We start from the raw sequence: 16681 nt of genomic DNA, 5'->3' as shown, positions 1-16681 counted from the left end.
GACTGGCAAGACTTACATGAACTGATGCTAAGTGAAATGAGCAGAACCAGGACATCATTATACACTTCAACAACGATACTGTATGAAGATGTATTCTGAAGGAAGTGGATTTCTTTGACAAAGAGACCTAACTAAGTTTCAATTGATCAAGGATGGACAGAAGCAACTACACCCAAAGAAAAAACACTGGGAAATGAATGTAAACTACTTGCATTTTTGTTTTTCTTCCCGGGTTATTTTTACCTTCTGAATCCAATTCTCCCTGTGCAACAAGAGAACTTTTCGTTTCTGCACACATATATTTTATCTAGGATATACTGTAACCTATTTAACATGTAAAGAACTGCTTGCCATCTGGGGGAGGGAGTGGAGGGAGGGAAGAGAAAAATTGGAACAGAAGTGAGTGCAAGGGATAATGCTGTAAAAAATTATCCTGCATGGGTTCTGTCAATAAAAAGTTTAAAATAAAATAAAAATAAAAATAAAAAATAAAAATAAAGATTTCTTTATATGAGACCACCTTATAATTAAAAAGGAATAGGGATGGGAAAAAAAAAAAAGCACCTTATCAGTCCCAATACTCATCATTTGGGTTTTTTTCCTACTTGTTCTATAATTATGGTATCATGTTCTCTTAAAGTTACTCTAATCTGAAGTTTAATAACAAAACCTAAAGGTGCTTTGAAGAACCATGTCTAATTAATTAAATTTAATTAGCTAATTAAATTGATTAAAATTAATTAAGATGCTTCCATCTGCCATTTTTCTAATCTGAAAAGGCTTCAGATTATTTTTTCTCTCTGTAACCTCTAGTCTCCCAAATATTTCATATATATATATATGTATGTGTGTGGGTATGTGTGCTTATGCTGACCCAGATGACTATAGAAATAAGATGGAAATAACAGAAAGATAAAAAATGCATAGGAATTCAAAATTAAAAAGACTGGTCCCAACAAATCATTCACACTTTATTATACATACAGTATTTTTTTGTTATCCTTGACCTCAGTTCTTAAAACATAGTAAACATTTCATAAATGTTTGTTGATTCGACTCTCACTCCACATCCTATCAACTACCAAATCCTGCTATTTCTAATTTCCATTTCTCATATTTTGACCCCTTCCTTCTATTCACACAAACACCATCCTAGTTCAAAGCCTCATCACCTCAAGCATAGACTTTTGGGATGGCTCCCTATCTGTTTCTCAAATTTCTCTGTTCTGATCCATTCTCCATCAATATAGCTTCCCAAGTAATTTTCCTTAAGCAAGATCTGATGATCATGTCACGCTACTCAAGCTAATGAGTTCTATTATGTCTAAAATCCTAGTTTTGCTTTTAAAGAGATTTATTCTCATACCAGCATAGTTTTTCAGTCCCATAATTCCACCACCTCTTTTATTCTGATATCATTAAACTTGTTTTCTATTCCTCAAACGCAGCATTCCACCTCATATCTCTATGCATTTGTACTTGTAATTCCTCATGTCGTCTAGAAATCATGCCTTCCTGACATTAAAGGAATTCTTTTCTTCCTTCAAGGCATAGTTCAAGCACTGCCTTTTATATGCTGCCCTTCTTAATTCTCAATTTCTAGTGGTCTTCTCTCCTAACCTCTATCTATTCTGTACATACTTCCATATGCATTTCTGCTTCTTCTAGGAAATAAATTCTGAATTTGGTTTGTTTCATTCTTTGTGTTTGTACGCTTAACCATAAGCAACTACTTGGCTCAATGAATAGTCCCAGACTTGGAGTCTTTTGAGTTCAAATCTGATCTCAGACACTTACTAGCTATCTAACTCTGGACAAATCACTTAACCCTTTTTGTCTCAATTTCCTCACCTGCAAAATGAACTAGAGAAGGAAATGGCAAACTAGTCCAGTATCTCTGTCAAGAAAATCCCAAATGGAATCACAAAAAGTTGGATATAACTAAATAAAAACAAAATTCAACACTATAAGTACAGACACATATTAAGTGATTAATAAAGCTTTCTGACTGAAGTGTATACTACTAGATATAATACTTGCTATATAGAAGCTGACAAGCTATGTAAGCATTTACATCCAAGGTGTCAAAAATGTGTAAGCCACACGTGACCCACAATATTACCAAATGCCAACCAAATAAGATTAAAATGTAACTAAAAAATATTTAACAAAATAAATAAAAATGCAATAAAACATAATGTTACTATGTAGTTTTCTAAGTTAATATGCAACATGTAGGGTTCAGTGGCTCTTTTTTTGAGTTTGCCACCATAGATCTACACAATACACATATGAAAAGATAGCCTTTTAAGAAAAAAAATAATCGCAAAATTTTCAACTTAGAAAGGATCTCACAGCAGCTATCTTGCCCAAACCAAGTCTATAAATCATTGCCAATTAATATAATAAAAGCAAACTAATAGAAAGCAAGTAGGTTTACGTGGAATACTATCACTATTACTACTATTACTGATAATAATAGTAGTTATATAGCACTTTTTTGCAAATATTTTCTCATTTTATCCTCCAATACAACCATGAGAGCAGGGTGCTATTATTATACCTATCTAAAGGATAAGAGAATGAAGGCTGAGAAAGGTTAAATGATTTGCCCACATCATATGACTGTGTTGATGGCTAAATTTCAAATCCTATTTTCCTGATTCCAAGTAATACAACATATCCACTGTACCACCTTAATGCCTCAATATAGGTTTAGGTTAACCAGAAAATACTTTTAAAAGGAAGAAATAATTTAAGCTATAAAACTAGTTTTGAGGAAACAAACAATTTTCAGATGAAGAAATTAAAACCATTTACACTTATATGAAAAAACGCTCTAAATCATTATTGAGTAGAGAAATGCACATTAAGAACTTTGAGGAACCACTTCACATTTCTCAGACTGGCTAAAATGACAAAGATGATAAATGCTGGAAGGGATGTAGGAAAACTGGGACATTAATGCATTGTTGGAGAGTTGTGAAATGATCCAACCACTCTAGTGAACAATTTGAAACTATGCCTAAATTGTGCATATCCTTTAATTCAGAAGTGTTACTATAGAGTCTGTATCCCAAAGAAATCTAAGAGGAGAAAGGAACCTACAAGTGCAAAAAATTTTGTAACGGCAAAGAACTGGAAATTGAATAGATGCCCATCAACTGGGAAATGGCTGAATAGTTATGGTATATGAATGTAATGGATATTATTGTTCTATAAGAAAAGATAAGCAGTTATTTCAGAAAAGTCTGGAAAGAATTACATGAACAGATGCTGAATAAAATAAGAAGAACCAAGAGAACACTGTACATAGTAACAGCAAGATTATGTGATAATCAACTGTGATAGATTTAGATCTTCTCCATAATGTGATGATCCAGGACAATCCCAATAAATTGTCCCAATTATCCTAATTTTGGGGATGGAAAATGATATCCATATCCAGAGAGAGGAACTGTGGACATTGAAAGTAGATCAAAGCATAGTATTTTCATCTTTTGTTTGCTTTACTTATTTTTTCTTTCTCGGAGTTTCCTTTTAGTCTGATTTTTCTTACACAACATAACAAATGTGGAAATATGTGTATAAGGATTGTACATAGTCAACCTACATCAGATTGCTTGCTATCCTGGGGAGGGGTTGAGGAGGGTGAAAAAATTTCAAATACACAATTTTACAGAAATGAAAGTTGAAAACTATATTTACTCTTATTTGCAAAAATAAAAGGTGATCAAGGGGGAAAAAACTGTAGTTTTGAAGGATCTAAAATAATTAAATGGCAAGCAAGAAAGAATCTGAGAGGAAATGCCCTGAGGAAAATATAAAAGAAAGAAGAATAAACAATTTACACGCTTATTTTTGTAAATTCTTCACAATTATTCACTTAATTATTTCATATTCACTGAATAATCATATACAAGGCACTGTGTCGTGTTATACAGGACATACCGGTTATTACAATATGCTCACAGCCTAAGACAACCTACTTGAAGAAATAAGACATGAATTTTACAACTAAGGTAACTGAAGCCCAGAGAGGTCCTACAAAGTGTAAGTAACAAGCTCCTGAGACTTAAAACTTAGCATTCTTTCAACTATTTGAAACTGCCTCTTAGGCATTAACCTTCATCTACTCATAGGAAAAGGATGAATAGGAAGAACTCCTGGCAAAGAAATATGTCCCCCCCAAAACCTGGCTACATGTGTTTAATTCTTTCTGAATACTTTAAAGAGAATCTATCAAAATCCCTCCTATGATCCCCAAATGATAGATATGAACATAAAGTTGATTAATTTCTTGAAAATGAACAACTTAATTTAAATTTAAACTAATTCTTAGATCCAAAGTAAATTTATGACTATTTAAAATTATCTTAAATTTTGAAATGTCATTAAATAGCAAATTGCATTATTATAAGAGTAAAAAAAAAATCAACAAACAACTTCCATCAGTAGTGAGCATTTATGAAACTGTGGTTCATTTGTTTAATCATTAATTATGCTTTAATATTTTATGAAGTCCCCTATTCTCATTAATGATATACCTGCAATATCAATAATACCCACAATGAACATACCTGTAATAATTCCAGAGTCATGGGAATATTTTTAAGTTCCTTTAGTAAATCCAGTGCCCCAGCCTACAAAACAAAATTATTCAAAATATTTAGTCACATTTTAATATTGTAAAAAACAAACTAGAAAAAAACTTTTAGAATGTTTTCCTAGCCATGACCCCATTATTCCATTTATTCATACAAGCACAAAGGTCAAAAAAGATGTGATGTACTGCTTATGACTGAGTGGGTGGGAAGAGGGGATTTGGGAAAGATAAGCAAGGGGAGCTGGCAGAGTGGGAAAAAAAATGCATTGTAGAGAACCTAAGGAGAAGAATATAGAAGGAATAAATAATAAGACAAGTTAAAAATACAAATCACCACATAGAAAAAGGAGAAAAGCATTTATTATAGTACTTACTATGTGTCAGGTACTATGCGAAGTACTTTATAAATTATCATCTCATTTGATCCTCACAGCAACCTAGAGTGAGGTGGCATTATTATCCCCATTTTTCAATTGAGGAAACTGAAGCAGAAGTTAAGTAACTTGCCCAGGGTGTATAACACAGCTAGCATCTAAGGCTGAATTTGAACCCAGGTCTTCCTGACTCCAAACCTGGCAATGTATCTACTGTCCCATCAGACTACTTCTAATTACATATAACATTGACCCCCAAATACCATCTGGTCACTAATCCACACAAAGAAAACAAGGAAACACCAATCAGTTCTTTTCATACCAAATAGTCAATATATCATATTTCTTTTAAGGAATATTCTATTGCTTAAAGACAATACAATGTGTAAGTATGTTATCAATTACCACTCCTACTACACTTCCCCCAAAATCTGTTTTAATGGAATTGCCTTCACCCTGACCCTTCTATAAAAAAGATTATACAAAAAATCTAATATGTACCTTTCCATACTTCAGAAATATTACTGCATTAAGAAGCAGCAATATCAACTTCTGATATATGAGATTCTTTTATAAAAGACCTATAAATTAAAACTCACACTAAATATATCACATACATTCTTATCAATGTGACTACTTCTTCAACCAGAACATATTACTCAGCATCTTGTGTGATTTTTTTTTTTTGGGGGGGGGGGACACTATATTATTTCTATGGATTTGATAAACAATAAAACAGTGACATATGGTCTATGACTAAACTTAAGCTATATGCTTTTGGTTACCCAGAAAATTGAGGTTTTAACAAAAAAAAAAAAAGAAAAAAGAAAAAAAACTTGTACCTTCCAGAAATTTCAAGAGATAATTAATAAAGCAGCCTTCCCTTCCATTTTTGGCAGTTATCAATGATAAAAAAAAAAAAGAATTTAAAATACTGTAATTTGTATACATTCTTGAGTTAGCTGGAAATGATAGTGACTTATAACTTCAAGATTCAATCTTTTCATCTTTTTGAATTGAGATTAAAAATAAACTCCTCAAAATATATGCTTATTTGTCATGTTTATTTGAATTAAAACTATATTTTGCATTTAACTGACAATGAAAAACTAAAATCAAACAAGCTAGTTTTAACATAGACTCTATTAAATTACAGCATCGACTACTGTAATGATGCAAGAGGAAGAAAGAATCAGTTTAATTTCAAAGCCAAAATTAGTTCACAGTACAAGTGAAAGCTGGACATGAGGTCTAACAGAGATTCATTAATACTTTAAGACTTTATTATGGAACAAGATAATCTCTTACATTACTTAGTTCAGATGGATAATGCGGAAACGGCTCAGTGCAACACATCTATAATATAGCAAGAAGGATTAGCATGTTGCTAAGACAAAATGCTTAGAAGTCATAAAGAAATCAAGTAAGACACAATTTTAGGTCTTCAGGTTCCTGAAATAATTGTTGAGAACTACTTTACCTAGTAGAAAATTTAATTTGTAATAAAGCTTAAAAACCCAACTATTCTTAGAATAGAAACTATGATTTCAAATTATCTTGTTTCACATAATCAAATTGCTTAATTTTTTATATAACATTCTAAGCATAACTGGAAAGAAGGGATGCCTTTTTTTATTCACTTAGACCAAAAGTTGGAAAAGGAAAAACCTTTTTTGATAAATACAATAGCTATACACTTTTAAATAGTCTATATTTAGTAAATTATCAGTCTACCTTATAATGAATTTATGACTAAACCCAGAAACATCAAATTTCAATTACTCCTGATGAAATTCAATACCATTCAGGGTGGTATTGAGGAAACCCTGAGAAACTATCTTCAAAACTATAATTAAGTTCTCTCCTTACTCATCCTTTCCTTCTTTCCAAAGCTCCAAATAAAACAATCTAAACTCTCTTTAGGGTCTCCATATATGGCATTTGTTGGCAAAATATAATCAATGTCATCAGATGATAACAGAATTAGCTCCTGAATTATGACAATAGCCATTAGTATCTACAGGCACTCAAAAGGAACATTGATGAGTAAGCTGTCTCAAAAGCTTGTTTTAACCTGGTCAAGGAAAGTCTGCCTACCATAGGCAATGAGACACGCATAATTCAATCCTCTCATTTCACAGCTGAGGAAATTGAGGAACATATTAAGGAATGTCTTAGGACAGGATTTGAAACAACTGTCTTAGGAAGGATTTGAAACAAGATCGAACTACCATTTGTCTGTTACCTGGAAAGATTTACATGAACTGATCCTGAATGAAACAAGCAGAATCGGGAAAACATTATACATAGCAACAGCAAGACTGTGTAATGATAAACTATGATAAATTTGATTCTTTTCAGCAATTCAATGATACAAGACAATTCCAGTAAACTTTAGATGGAAAATGCCAACCGAATTCAGAGAGAGAACTATGGAGACTGAATGTAAATCAATACATGCCATGTTTATTTTTTTTCTTTTTTCCTTATGATTCTTTCCTTTTCTTCAGATTTTTCTCTCCCAACATGATTCATATGGAAATATGTAAAACGAATATATATGTGTAACACAAAGAAATACTGTTTTACATCTAAAATTTTTTTTGTTACCCAGCTTCCCTATTCCGTTAGGGGTAACATGAAGTGGATTTTCAAATATAATCACCAAACCCTTTTAAATCATAACTTAAATGGAGCTCAGAAACAATCTAGGCTAGTTCACACTTGAAAAAAAAAATGCCCTATACAACTTATCTGACAACTGGTTTTTAGGTCTTTGCCTAAAAACTTAGAGGCTTGGGGGGTGGTAAATCCCTCTCTCCAAACAGTATTATTTCCAGAACAGTGAATTTGACTTGACATCAGAAAGACCTTGGTTCAAATCCTGCTACAATGTGACCCTGACCAAGTCAATGAACTTCTGTGCCTCAATTTACTGATCTGTAAAATAAGGTCACTGAATTTGATGGCCTCTATTGCCCATTCCATTTTTTTTTTTAAACTAGAGTAACCATATACTTCTCTCTTCCTCTTCTTCATTTTTGATTTGGAAAAAAAAATAATTCCACTTAAGAAATGGAAACAAATAAAAGGAAATTTTACAGGACTGAAAATGAATTTCATAGAAAGTGAACTTAAGAAGGTAGTGCCATGATGGAAAGTTTTCTAAAATTGACAAATTACAAGTGAGAGAAAACGTTAAGTACATATAAAAAGAAAGAACTAGATCTCAGACATACAAGTGACATCTCAGTAACTACCAAAGCAGCAATCCTAATGTTGATCTGGAAAGAACAGAATATTACCCTCTAGATGTGGTGATTCAGATTAAAGAAGAAAGTAGGGAGAACTAGGTTATTAATTGTTAACTTTTGGTAAACGTAGTCACCTAAACTGTTTGGTAAGTACAAAAAAAAGTTCACCACAAACCCTAGAGGAATGAGAAAAGTTCACTATCGTTATCAATAACAGGCTTGCAGTTTAGCTTGCACATATATAATCTCTTTTGGGCAGAGATCAACAAATTTATTATGAAAAAATGGATCCAGCCAGTGAATTTATCTACAAGGCTGTATTTTGCTTTTATCTTAAAAAAAATTAATCAATAAACATTTATTACATACCTACTTTGTGCCAGGGACTGAATACCTCTAAACAGCACGTGAACTACATCTCCTTTACAGAGACTGCGTCACTTAGTTAGGCAGGTACCAAGAACTCTTAGTCTGGAGTCCAAAAAAAAATTTTTTTTAATACAATATTTCAATACAAATGTTTTTCCCCCCATGCATTTTAGTAGGAAATAATGTTCTTTATATTTATGTACTGTACTTGATAATGAAACAAAGTTATAAAAAGTGGGCATCCAAGTTGTCCACGACACACCAAAAAGTTTGAAACCCCACAGAAAGAGGAAAAAGCAAGAAAATGTGGCCTCTTACCTGTCCGGGCCTACTTTAGGATCGAAGAGCGAAGGGGAAGGGGGGAGGGGAGGAGTGTGAAAAAGAATGGAAGTCCAAGTGTGTGCGCGCTCGTGTCAGTGTGAGGCGGACAACACCAGCCTCCCAATCGCAGGTAGTCAAATCGCCAGGCTCTAATTGGAAAAGGGATGGGAAAGCCCTTTGTGGCTGCTCAGCAAACGCCGTCACTCAAGTATGATTTTTTTTTTTTTAATTAAAAGTCGAGCCAAGAGACTTAAAGGCTCCAGAATTACGGCTTTAATTTCCTTTACTTTCTCCACACAAAAGCTTCCCTCCCTTTCTCCCCGTTTCTCGCCCTCCCCAGCATTTCTATTCCTAAATAAAACTTCAGAGTAATTCCGGAACTACACACACATAGTGCGGTCCCTCGGGGCGCGGAGAGGCAGCGCAGGGAGATTTAGGAGGTGGGCGCTTTCACGTGCCGCCACAGGGCAGCCCCTACTACTTAGGGTTCCGCCAAGGATCAGCCTCCTCCTCGCCCGGCGGGAGACCCTGGGCTCGGATTCTACTGGCCCCGCCCCCACTAAGAACCGGCCCGAAGCCGTTCGTTCTTCCCGGCGTCCTCCAGGAGCAAGGGAGCCTTCATCGCCTCCCCGCCACTCTCGAGCCTCATCGCCTTGATTAGGGGAGCGAGGCCCGGACCGAGGCCGAAACGGAGCAGCTGGAATAGCTCGGATCCCCTTCCCCCGCGGCCGCCCAGCGCGAGCTAGCCCGGACGTCGGAGCGCGCGCTTCCTCATGCCGACCCCACCCGCGCACCCCCCATCCGGCGCTCGAGTCTCGCGCGCCTTCTCCGCCTATCTCGCTTACCGCGTTCTTCTTCTGCACCATCTTATCCATCTTCTTGGCTATACGAATGATCTCGTCCTCCATGGCTCCAGCGGTTTTGCAACCCCACTCCCCCCCACACACACCCCGTGGGGACGGGACGCGGGAGAAGCGGGGGCAAAAAGGGCGATGTCAAAAGAGTAAGCGTAAGAAAGGTAAGCAGGAGTCCCAGAACGTCAGGCAGAGAAGAGCCACACACTGAGAACCAAGGCCCAAGGCCCCCTCAGCAACAAATAAAGACCGGGCGTCGGTGACTGCTCCTCCCAGGCGCAGACAGCGTCAATCAATCCATTGGCGACGCTGGGCAGGCAGCACTAATCAACCTCCGATAACCGAAGGGAAGGCGGAGCCTGAGGCGCTCCAAAAGGCGGAAATGGTGACCGCTCCACCTCAGCGCTGTACTCCGGCGTACTGGGGCTGACGGCGTTGAAAATAACCCGCCTAAAAGACCAAGCGGAAAGCCCAAATTTAGCGGACAAAGTGAAAAGAATAAAGTACGTGAATGAGAAGGGACGCTTGTTAAAAATTTTTTTTTTAATTGAGGGGGGTCCGGGGAAGAAAGAATGAAAGCCCATTCACCCCCAGGCTAATCCCTCGTTATCCCAATTCAGGACTCATTCCTGCCTAAACTTAAATCTCTCTCCACCGTTTCTCCTCGTCGCTTCTTCTTTGGTGCTTTTGAGGCCCACCGTCCGTGTGGCCAACTCAAAATACCCGAATAAAGTTTATCTCCTCCCTCCGAAACTGGTTTTCTTTAGCTTTCTTCAGGGCTGTCAGAGGAAGCCCTCCAGTCCAGCTCCCCCAACTACTTTTCCAGCACTTTTTATATATTACCGCGAAGCCCACTCCTTCGCCCATTTTTGGATGCCAGACATAAAAACTGCACTGCTCCCCTCCTCACCCCATGTCAATAATGCTCACCCTTTCTCACCAGTCTTCCCTCCTGTCCACAAAGAATACCATACCCTTACCTACAGTTAAAAGCTTTTTCCTTTTGCACTTCTGAACCCTCCCAAGATATCTTGTGGTTTATTGGCTACATTTAAGGACCTTGCCTTAAAATCAGATTCTCGTTGATTTGTTATAAATAGGTCATGGGCCTAGCCTTGTTGGGTTAATGTTTGGGTCCTTATTGACTCAGATTGAATGTCAATAGCCAAATCCCTTTTCCAAGATTTTGATTCTTTGCCTCAAAAGTAACCTTTATCACAGAATGTGTGCGGCTTCATTCAACAGACCCCCAGGACGACCTTAGCTTAAAAAGGCAAAGATCTCCCACTGCATCTAGGGTTACTTGGGTAGTCCTGATCCATATCTGGACATTGGACCCAGAAGGCTCTGGAAGGGAAAATGCACACTCCTCTCTCACTAAAATCTAACTCACTTGTATGTCATAGCATCACTTTCCTGATATCGTAGTGCCCTTCCAGAACAAAGGACAAATAACCACCACCTAGCCTCTTCTTGTAGAGGTATACAGTTTTAAATACATACAAAATAAATAGCAGATAATTTGGGGAGTGGAATGGAAAGGAGGAGGGCATAAACAAGCTGGAGGTAGGGAGAAAGGCCTTACTTAGAACTTGGTTCTTTCTAGAAAAGTAGAAGAAAGGATGAGGGAATGCATCCCAATAAGATAGCCTATTCAAAAGAACTGAGAGATGGTGTTTTTGGCTGGACCTTTTATATTTTGACCTGTGTGAGAAGGGAAGTTATATATAAGATTGGAAAGGAAAATCAGAGTCAAGTTATAAACAGTTTCAAAAGCCAAATTAAAAAAAAAATTCATCCTGAAGGTATAATAGAAAACCACTGGAGTTTGAGAAGGGATGTGAGAGCTGAGATTTAGGAAAACCATTTGGCAGCTGTATTAAATGTATTGAAGTCAAGAGACCAGATACAGGAAAAACAATTAGGAAGAGCTTCAATAAAGAAAGGTGAGAAGAAATTAAGGACTGAATTAAGGAGGCAGCACTTCCTTTCCCTCCTAGGAAAAAGCAAAGAAATTCTAGACAATTAATTGGATACATGCAGTGAAAATAACAGTTTTGAATCTGAAACGAGGAATCTTCCTTTGCTTGGAAGAAGGGTGAGTTCTGAATTAAAAGCAGTTCTGTTCTATACCTGTTGAATTTGAGATACCTATAGTTGAGTTTGAAATGTACTGTTATGATACACAGTATCATGTATAAAAGAAAGGTAGCCTTGAAAAAAAAATGCTCTGAATCATTTCTGATTAGATAAATAGGAATTAAAACAACTCTGAAGTACCACCTCACTTATCAGAATGACTAATATGACAAAAAAAGAAAAATGATAAAATGAGATGTGGGAAAAATTGGGAAACCAATGCATTGTTGGTAGAATTGTGAACTGATGCAATCAATCTGGATAACAATTTAGATCTATACCCAAAGGGTTACAAATCTGTGCACAGAATTGATTCAGCAATACCACTACTTCATCTATATCCCAAAGAGATGGGAAAAGGGGAAGGAATTTTGAGGGTATTTTTTGTTTTTTAATAGTATTTTTTTCCTCCAAATACCTGCAAAGATAATTTCCAACATCTTTGCAAAACCTTGTGTTCCAAATTTTCCTCCCTCTCTCTTCCACTCCTTTCCGCAAAATAGCAAGTAATTCAATATAGGTTAAATATGTACAACTCTTTTAAACATATTTCCATATTCACCATGCTGCTCAAGAAAAATCAAATCAAAAGGGATGAAAATGAAAAAAAAAAAGCAAACAAAAAAAGTTCAAGTACTATACTTTGCTCCACAGTCTTCATAGTTCCCTCTGTGGAAACAGATGGCACTTTCCATCACAAGTCTACTGGAATTGCCTTGAATCACCTCATTGTTGAAATAGAGCTAAGGCTACTATAAGTGGATCATTACATAACCTTGTTGTTACTTTGTACAATGTTCTCTTGGTTCTGCTCACTTCATCTTCAGTTTGTGTTAAATTTTTCTAACTTAATTCAGCCATTCCCCAAATGATGCATCCACTCAATGTCTAGTTCCTTACCACTACAAAACGTCTGCTACAAACTTTTGCACATGTGGATGAAAAGGACCTATTTGTACAAAAATATTTATAGTCACTCTTTGTGGTGGTAAAGAAATGGAAATAGGAGATAACTCTCAATCAGGGAACGGCTGAACAAGTAAAATGTCCCATATCTCTAATATTTATCATTTTTTCCTTTTGTCAATATTAGCCAATCTGATGAATGTAAGTGAAGTGGTACTTCAGAGATTTAAGACTGTGACGAAATACTATTATGCTATAAGGAATCAGAAAAATCTTGTAAGACATATGAATTGACATAAAATGAAATCAGCAGAACCAGAAAAGTATACAGTTACAGTAATTTTATACAACAATCAATTGTGAAATGATAATCCAAAAGAGAAGGTCTTATGATGAAAAATGTTATCCACCTCCAGAGAAAGATCTGATGAGTGCAAATTAAAACAAATTATTTTATCCTTTTGGGGGGATAATGCAACATAACTATTATGGAAATATTTTGCATGATTTCACATGCATAATCTATATTAAATTGCTTGTTATCTGAGAAGAAGAAAAGGTAAAGAATTTAGAACCCAAATTTTTTTTTTAAATGTTAAAAATCATATTGTACCAGAAATGTTAACTTTAGCAATGACAAGAAGAAGAAAGTGGAGTAACTGTGGTAGGCAATAAGGAAACAAAACTATCACTTAGCAGACATAATGATATATTTAGAGGATCAACTAAAAAGCTACCAGAAACAAAGAATAATCTTAGCAAAGTTTCAGGACACAAAATAAACCCACATAAATCATCAGCATTTCTGTTACCAACAAAGTCTAGGAGCAAGAGATAGAAAGAAATCCCATTTAAAATAACTATAGACAATGTAAAATGTCTGAAAGTCTACCTACCAAGACAAAGCCAAGAACTGTATAAACATATTTACAAAACACTTCACACAAATAATAGAGATCTAAAGAAATGGAAAAAATATCAGTTGCTCATAGGTAGATCAATCTAATATAACAAAAATGACAATTCTACCTAATCTACTTATTCAGTGCCATACCAATCACGCTGCCAAAAAATTACTTTATAGAGCTTAAAAAAAAAAATACAAAATTCATCTGGAAGAACACAAGGTAAAGATTATCAAGGCAATTAATGAATGCAAAGGCCATGCCAAATCTAAAACTACATTATAAAGCAGCAGTCATCTAAACAATTTGGTATTGGCTAAGAAATGAGTAGTGGATCAGTGAAATAAGATAGTTCCACAAGACACAATAGTCAGTGAGTATTAATCTACTACTTAGTAGTAGTACTTAGTAATAATCAACTATTTCATAAACAGTTGTAGAAGACTATAGCTTCTAAGATAAGAACTCACTATTTGATAAAAATTGACAAAAACTAGGCACAGATCAACATTTCCCACCTTATACCAAGATATGGTCAAAATGGATTCATGATTTATACATACACAGTGATAATATAAGCAAATTGGTATAACAAAAGATAGTCTACCTGTCAGATCTGTAAGGAATTTATAAGCAAAGAACTAGTAAATATTATGAAATGCAAATTGGATAATTTTGATTATGTTAAAAAGTTTTTGCACAAACAAAAAACTCAAAGAAGCCAAGATTAAAAGAAAAACAGAAAGCTAGGAAACAATTTTTAGTGCTTCTAATAATGGCTTCATTTCTAAAATGTATAACCTAGTCAAATTTATAAGAATACAAGTCATTTACCAAATGATAAATGATCAAAAGATATGAACAATATTCAGATGAAAAAATTAAAACCATTTATTGTAAAGAATGGAACTCTGGAGAAGTATACTTGAAACAAGCTATTAACTCAGTGGAATTGATGAGATAATGGTTCTCTAGTTCACATATATAATTAGTACTTAGTATGGTGATGTAATGATTCTCTAGTTCACACAATCAGTATGCTGTAATGATGTAATTACAATAAGGTATATAAGGGTTAATAAGGACTAGAAGATGGAAACTCCATCTTTGACCATCCTGATGTTCTCCTGCCTCCTTCACTCCTCCACTAAGACCAAGGCTGGTCCCGAGGTCCTCCAGAGAGATAGTCCGGACACTATAATTTATACTCATAAAAAATGTTCTGAATCACTATTAGAGAAACACAAATTAAGACAAGTCTAAGATACTACTCCATACCTTTTAGATTAACTAAAATGACAAGAAAAGACCAAGACCCGTCCGAAGGACGTCCAAAAACCTAACCCAAATATTACACAAGACAGTTCCAATAGACTTAAGATAGAAAATGCTATCCACATCCAAAGAGAGTACTATTTAGATTGAATATGGATTAAAGCATAGTGCATAGTGTTTTCATCTTTTTGCATTTGCTTTTTCTTATTTTTTCCCTTTTTTGTCTGATTTTTCTTGTATAATATGATAAATATGAAAATATATTTTAAAAGATTGTACAAGTTTAATCAATATTGTATTGCTTGCTGCTTTAGGGAGAAGGGAAGGGAGAAAAATTTGGAACACAAAATTTTACAAAGATGAATGTTGGAAACTATATCTGTACTTGGAAAAATAAAATACTATTGAAGAAAAAAATGTTTAAAACTGTTTTTACATGTAATTAGAAAAATATATTCAAATTTTTTTTTAAATCCATGAGAACTGTTTAAGGGAAATTATTCCACGCTACCCCAAAAGCATAATTTCATCCTCTCCTTTGCAATCTTCCTATCTTAAAAGCCAGAGGATATATGAAGAATTCTGGGGAGCAATGGTGTTACAAGTCTGTGTGTGTGTATTTATATATGTATATATCTATATATATTCCTTATACTCTTACAAATATTCCTAACATTTATAAAAATCTTGGGGGAAATAATGGGGAAAAGAAAAAAAAAATCACTATTTTTTAAAATGCTTTTTAAAAAAGGAAATAGTAAAAAAAAATAAGTATGTAAGAATCTATATAACATTTACAATGTTATAAAGTTAATGAGAAAACAATTACTTTTCAGACTTCATTGAAACAGTGGACAAAGAACATGGGGTAAAAAGAAAATACTATAGAATTTTTTATTGTGAACTTAAAAAAAGATGTGTTATTTTTCTATGGAGGGGGTGGAGCTAAAATGGCAGAGTAAAGTCAGGAAACTGCTCAAGCCCTCTCAGTTTCCCTCAAAAGCTACATGAAGCCAAGTCTCTGAAGAATTTGATGGAAACCCCTCTCCAGCCCTGAAGATAGATAGGAAAATTTCAAAAAAAAAAGTCAAGTCTCGGGGAAGCGAGATGGCACAGTAGGTAGAGCACCAGCCTGGAAGTCAAGAAGACCTAAATTCAAATCTGGCCTCAGATGCTTAACACTTCCTAGATGTGTGACCCTAGGCAAGTCACTTAACCCCAATTGCCTCAGGGAGGGAAAAAGTCAGTCTCACCAGAGTGAAAAGGATATTCAGCCCAGTTCAGATAGACTCTTGGAGACAGGATCTTAATCACGGCAAATCAGCAACTAAGATCCTCAGTCCTGGTTCAATATAGGAGCAGATCAGTGGGGCAGCTTCCAGTCCTAGCTCAGAAGGCAAACTCTGGGAAACAAGGCTGTTTCCTGAACAAAGCAAACACAAGGGGGCGCTATGCTCAAAGCCAAGGCTCAGAGCTGCACAGATAGCTTAGGTCACTGCACAGGAAGCTTGGGACCATGCCACCTTTAACCGAAGAGCAGAGTTCTACCTTAAAAGTAAAAAAAAGAAATACCAAAAGAAAAAGAAAGAAAATGAGAAAGAAACAGAAAAGAACCGTGACAGGAAAAACCAAAACACACTCAAGAACAGAATGTGCACAGAAGAAATCTCAAGGAGTG

At 35.4% G+C, this 16681-nt stretch overlaps 1 protein-coding gene across 4 annotated transcripts in view; it reads right to left on the bottom strand.

Annotated features, from left to right (window-relative positions):
- Positions 1-10547, bottom strand: part of TCEA1 (transcription elongation factor A1) — a 36086-nt gene extending 25539 nt beyond the window's left edge. For 2 of the 4 annotated variants that reach the window (XM_051970190.1, XM_051970192.1), the window contains exons 1-2: positions 9770-10547; positions 4581-4643 (exon numbers count right to left, since the gene is read on the bottom strand). In XM_051970190.1, coding sequence (XP_051826150.1) covers positions 4581-4643; positions 9770-9832 — 126 coding nt within the window. In that variant the 5' untranslated portion in view covers positions 9833-10547. Of the gene's footprint in view, positions 1-4580; positions 4644-8603; positions 8685-8921; positions 9742-9769 lie in introns of those variants that run through there. The other 2 variants (XM_051970193.1, XM_051970194.1) reach the window with 2 other exon arrangements.
- Positions 10548-16681: the final 6134 nt, after the last annotated feature.

This window comes from Antechinus flavipes, chromosome 1 (assembly GCF_016432865.1).
Source record: "Antechinus flavipes isolate AdamAnt ecotype Samford, QLD, Australia chromosome 1, AdamAnt_v2, whole genome shotgun sequence".
NCBI classification, from domain to species: domain Eukaryota; kingdom Metazoa; phylum Chordata; class Mammalia; order Dasyuromorphia; family Dasyuridae; genus Antechinus; species Antechinus flavipes.
Note: the sequence above shows the minus strand (reverse complement) of the source record. Positions and strands in the feature narration are given on the sequence as shown.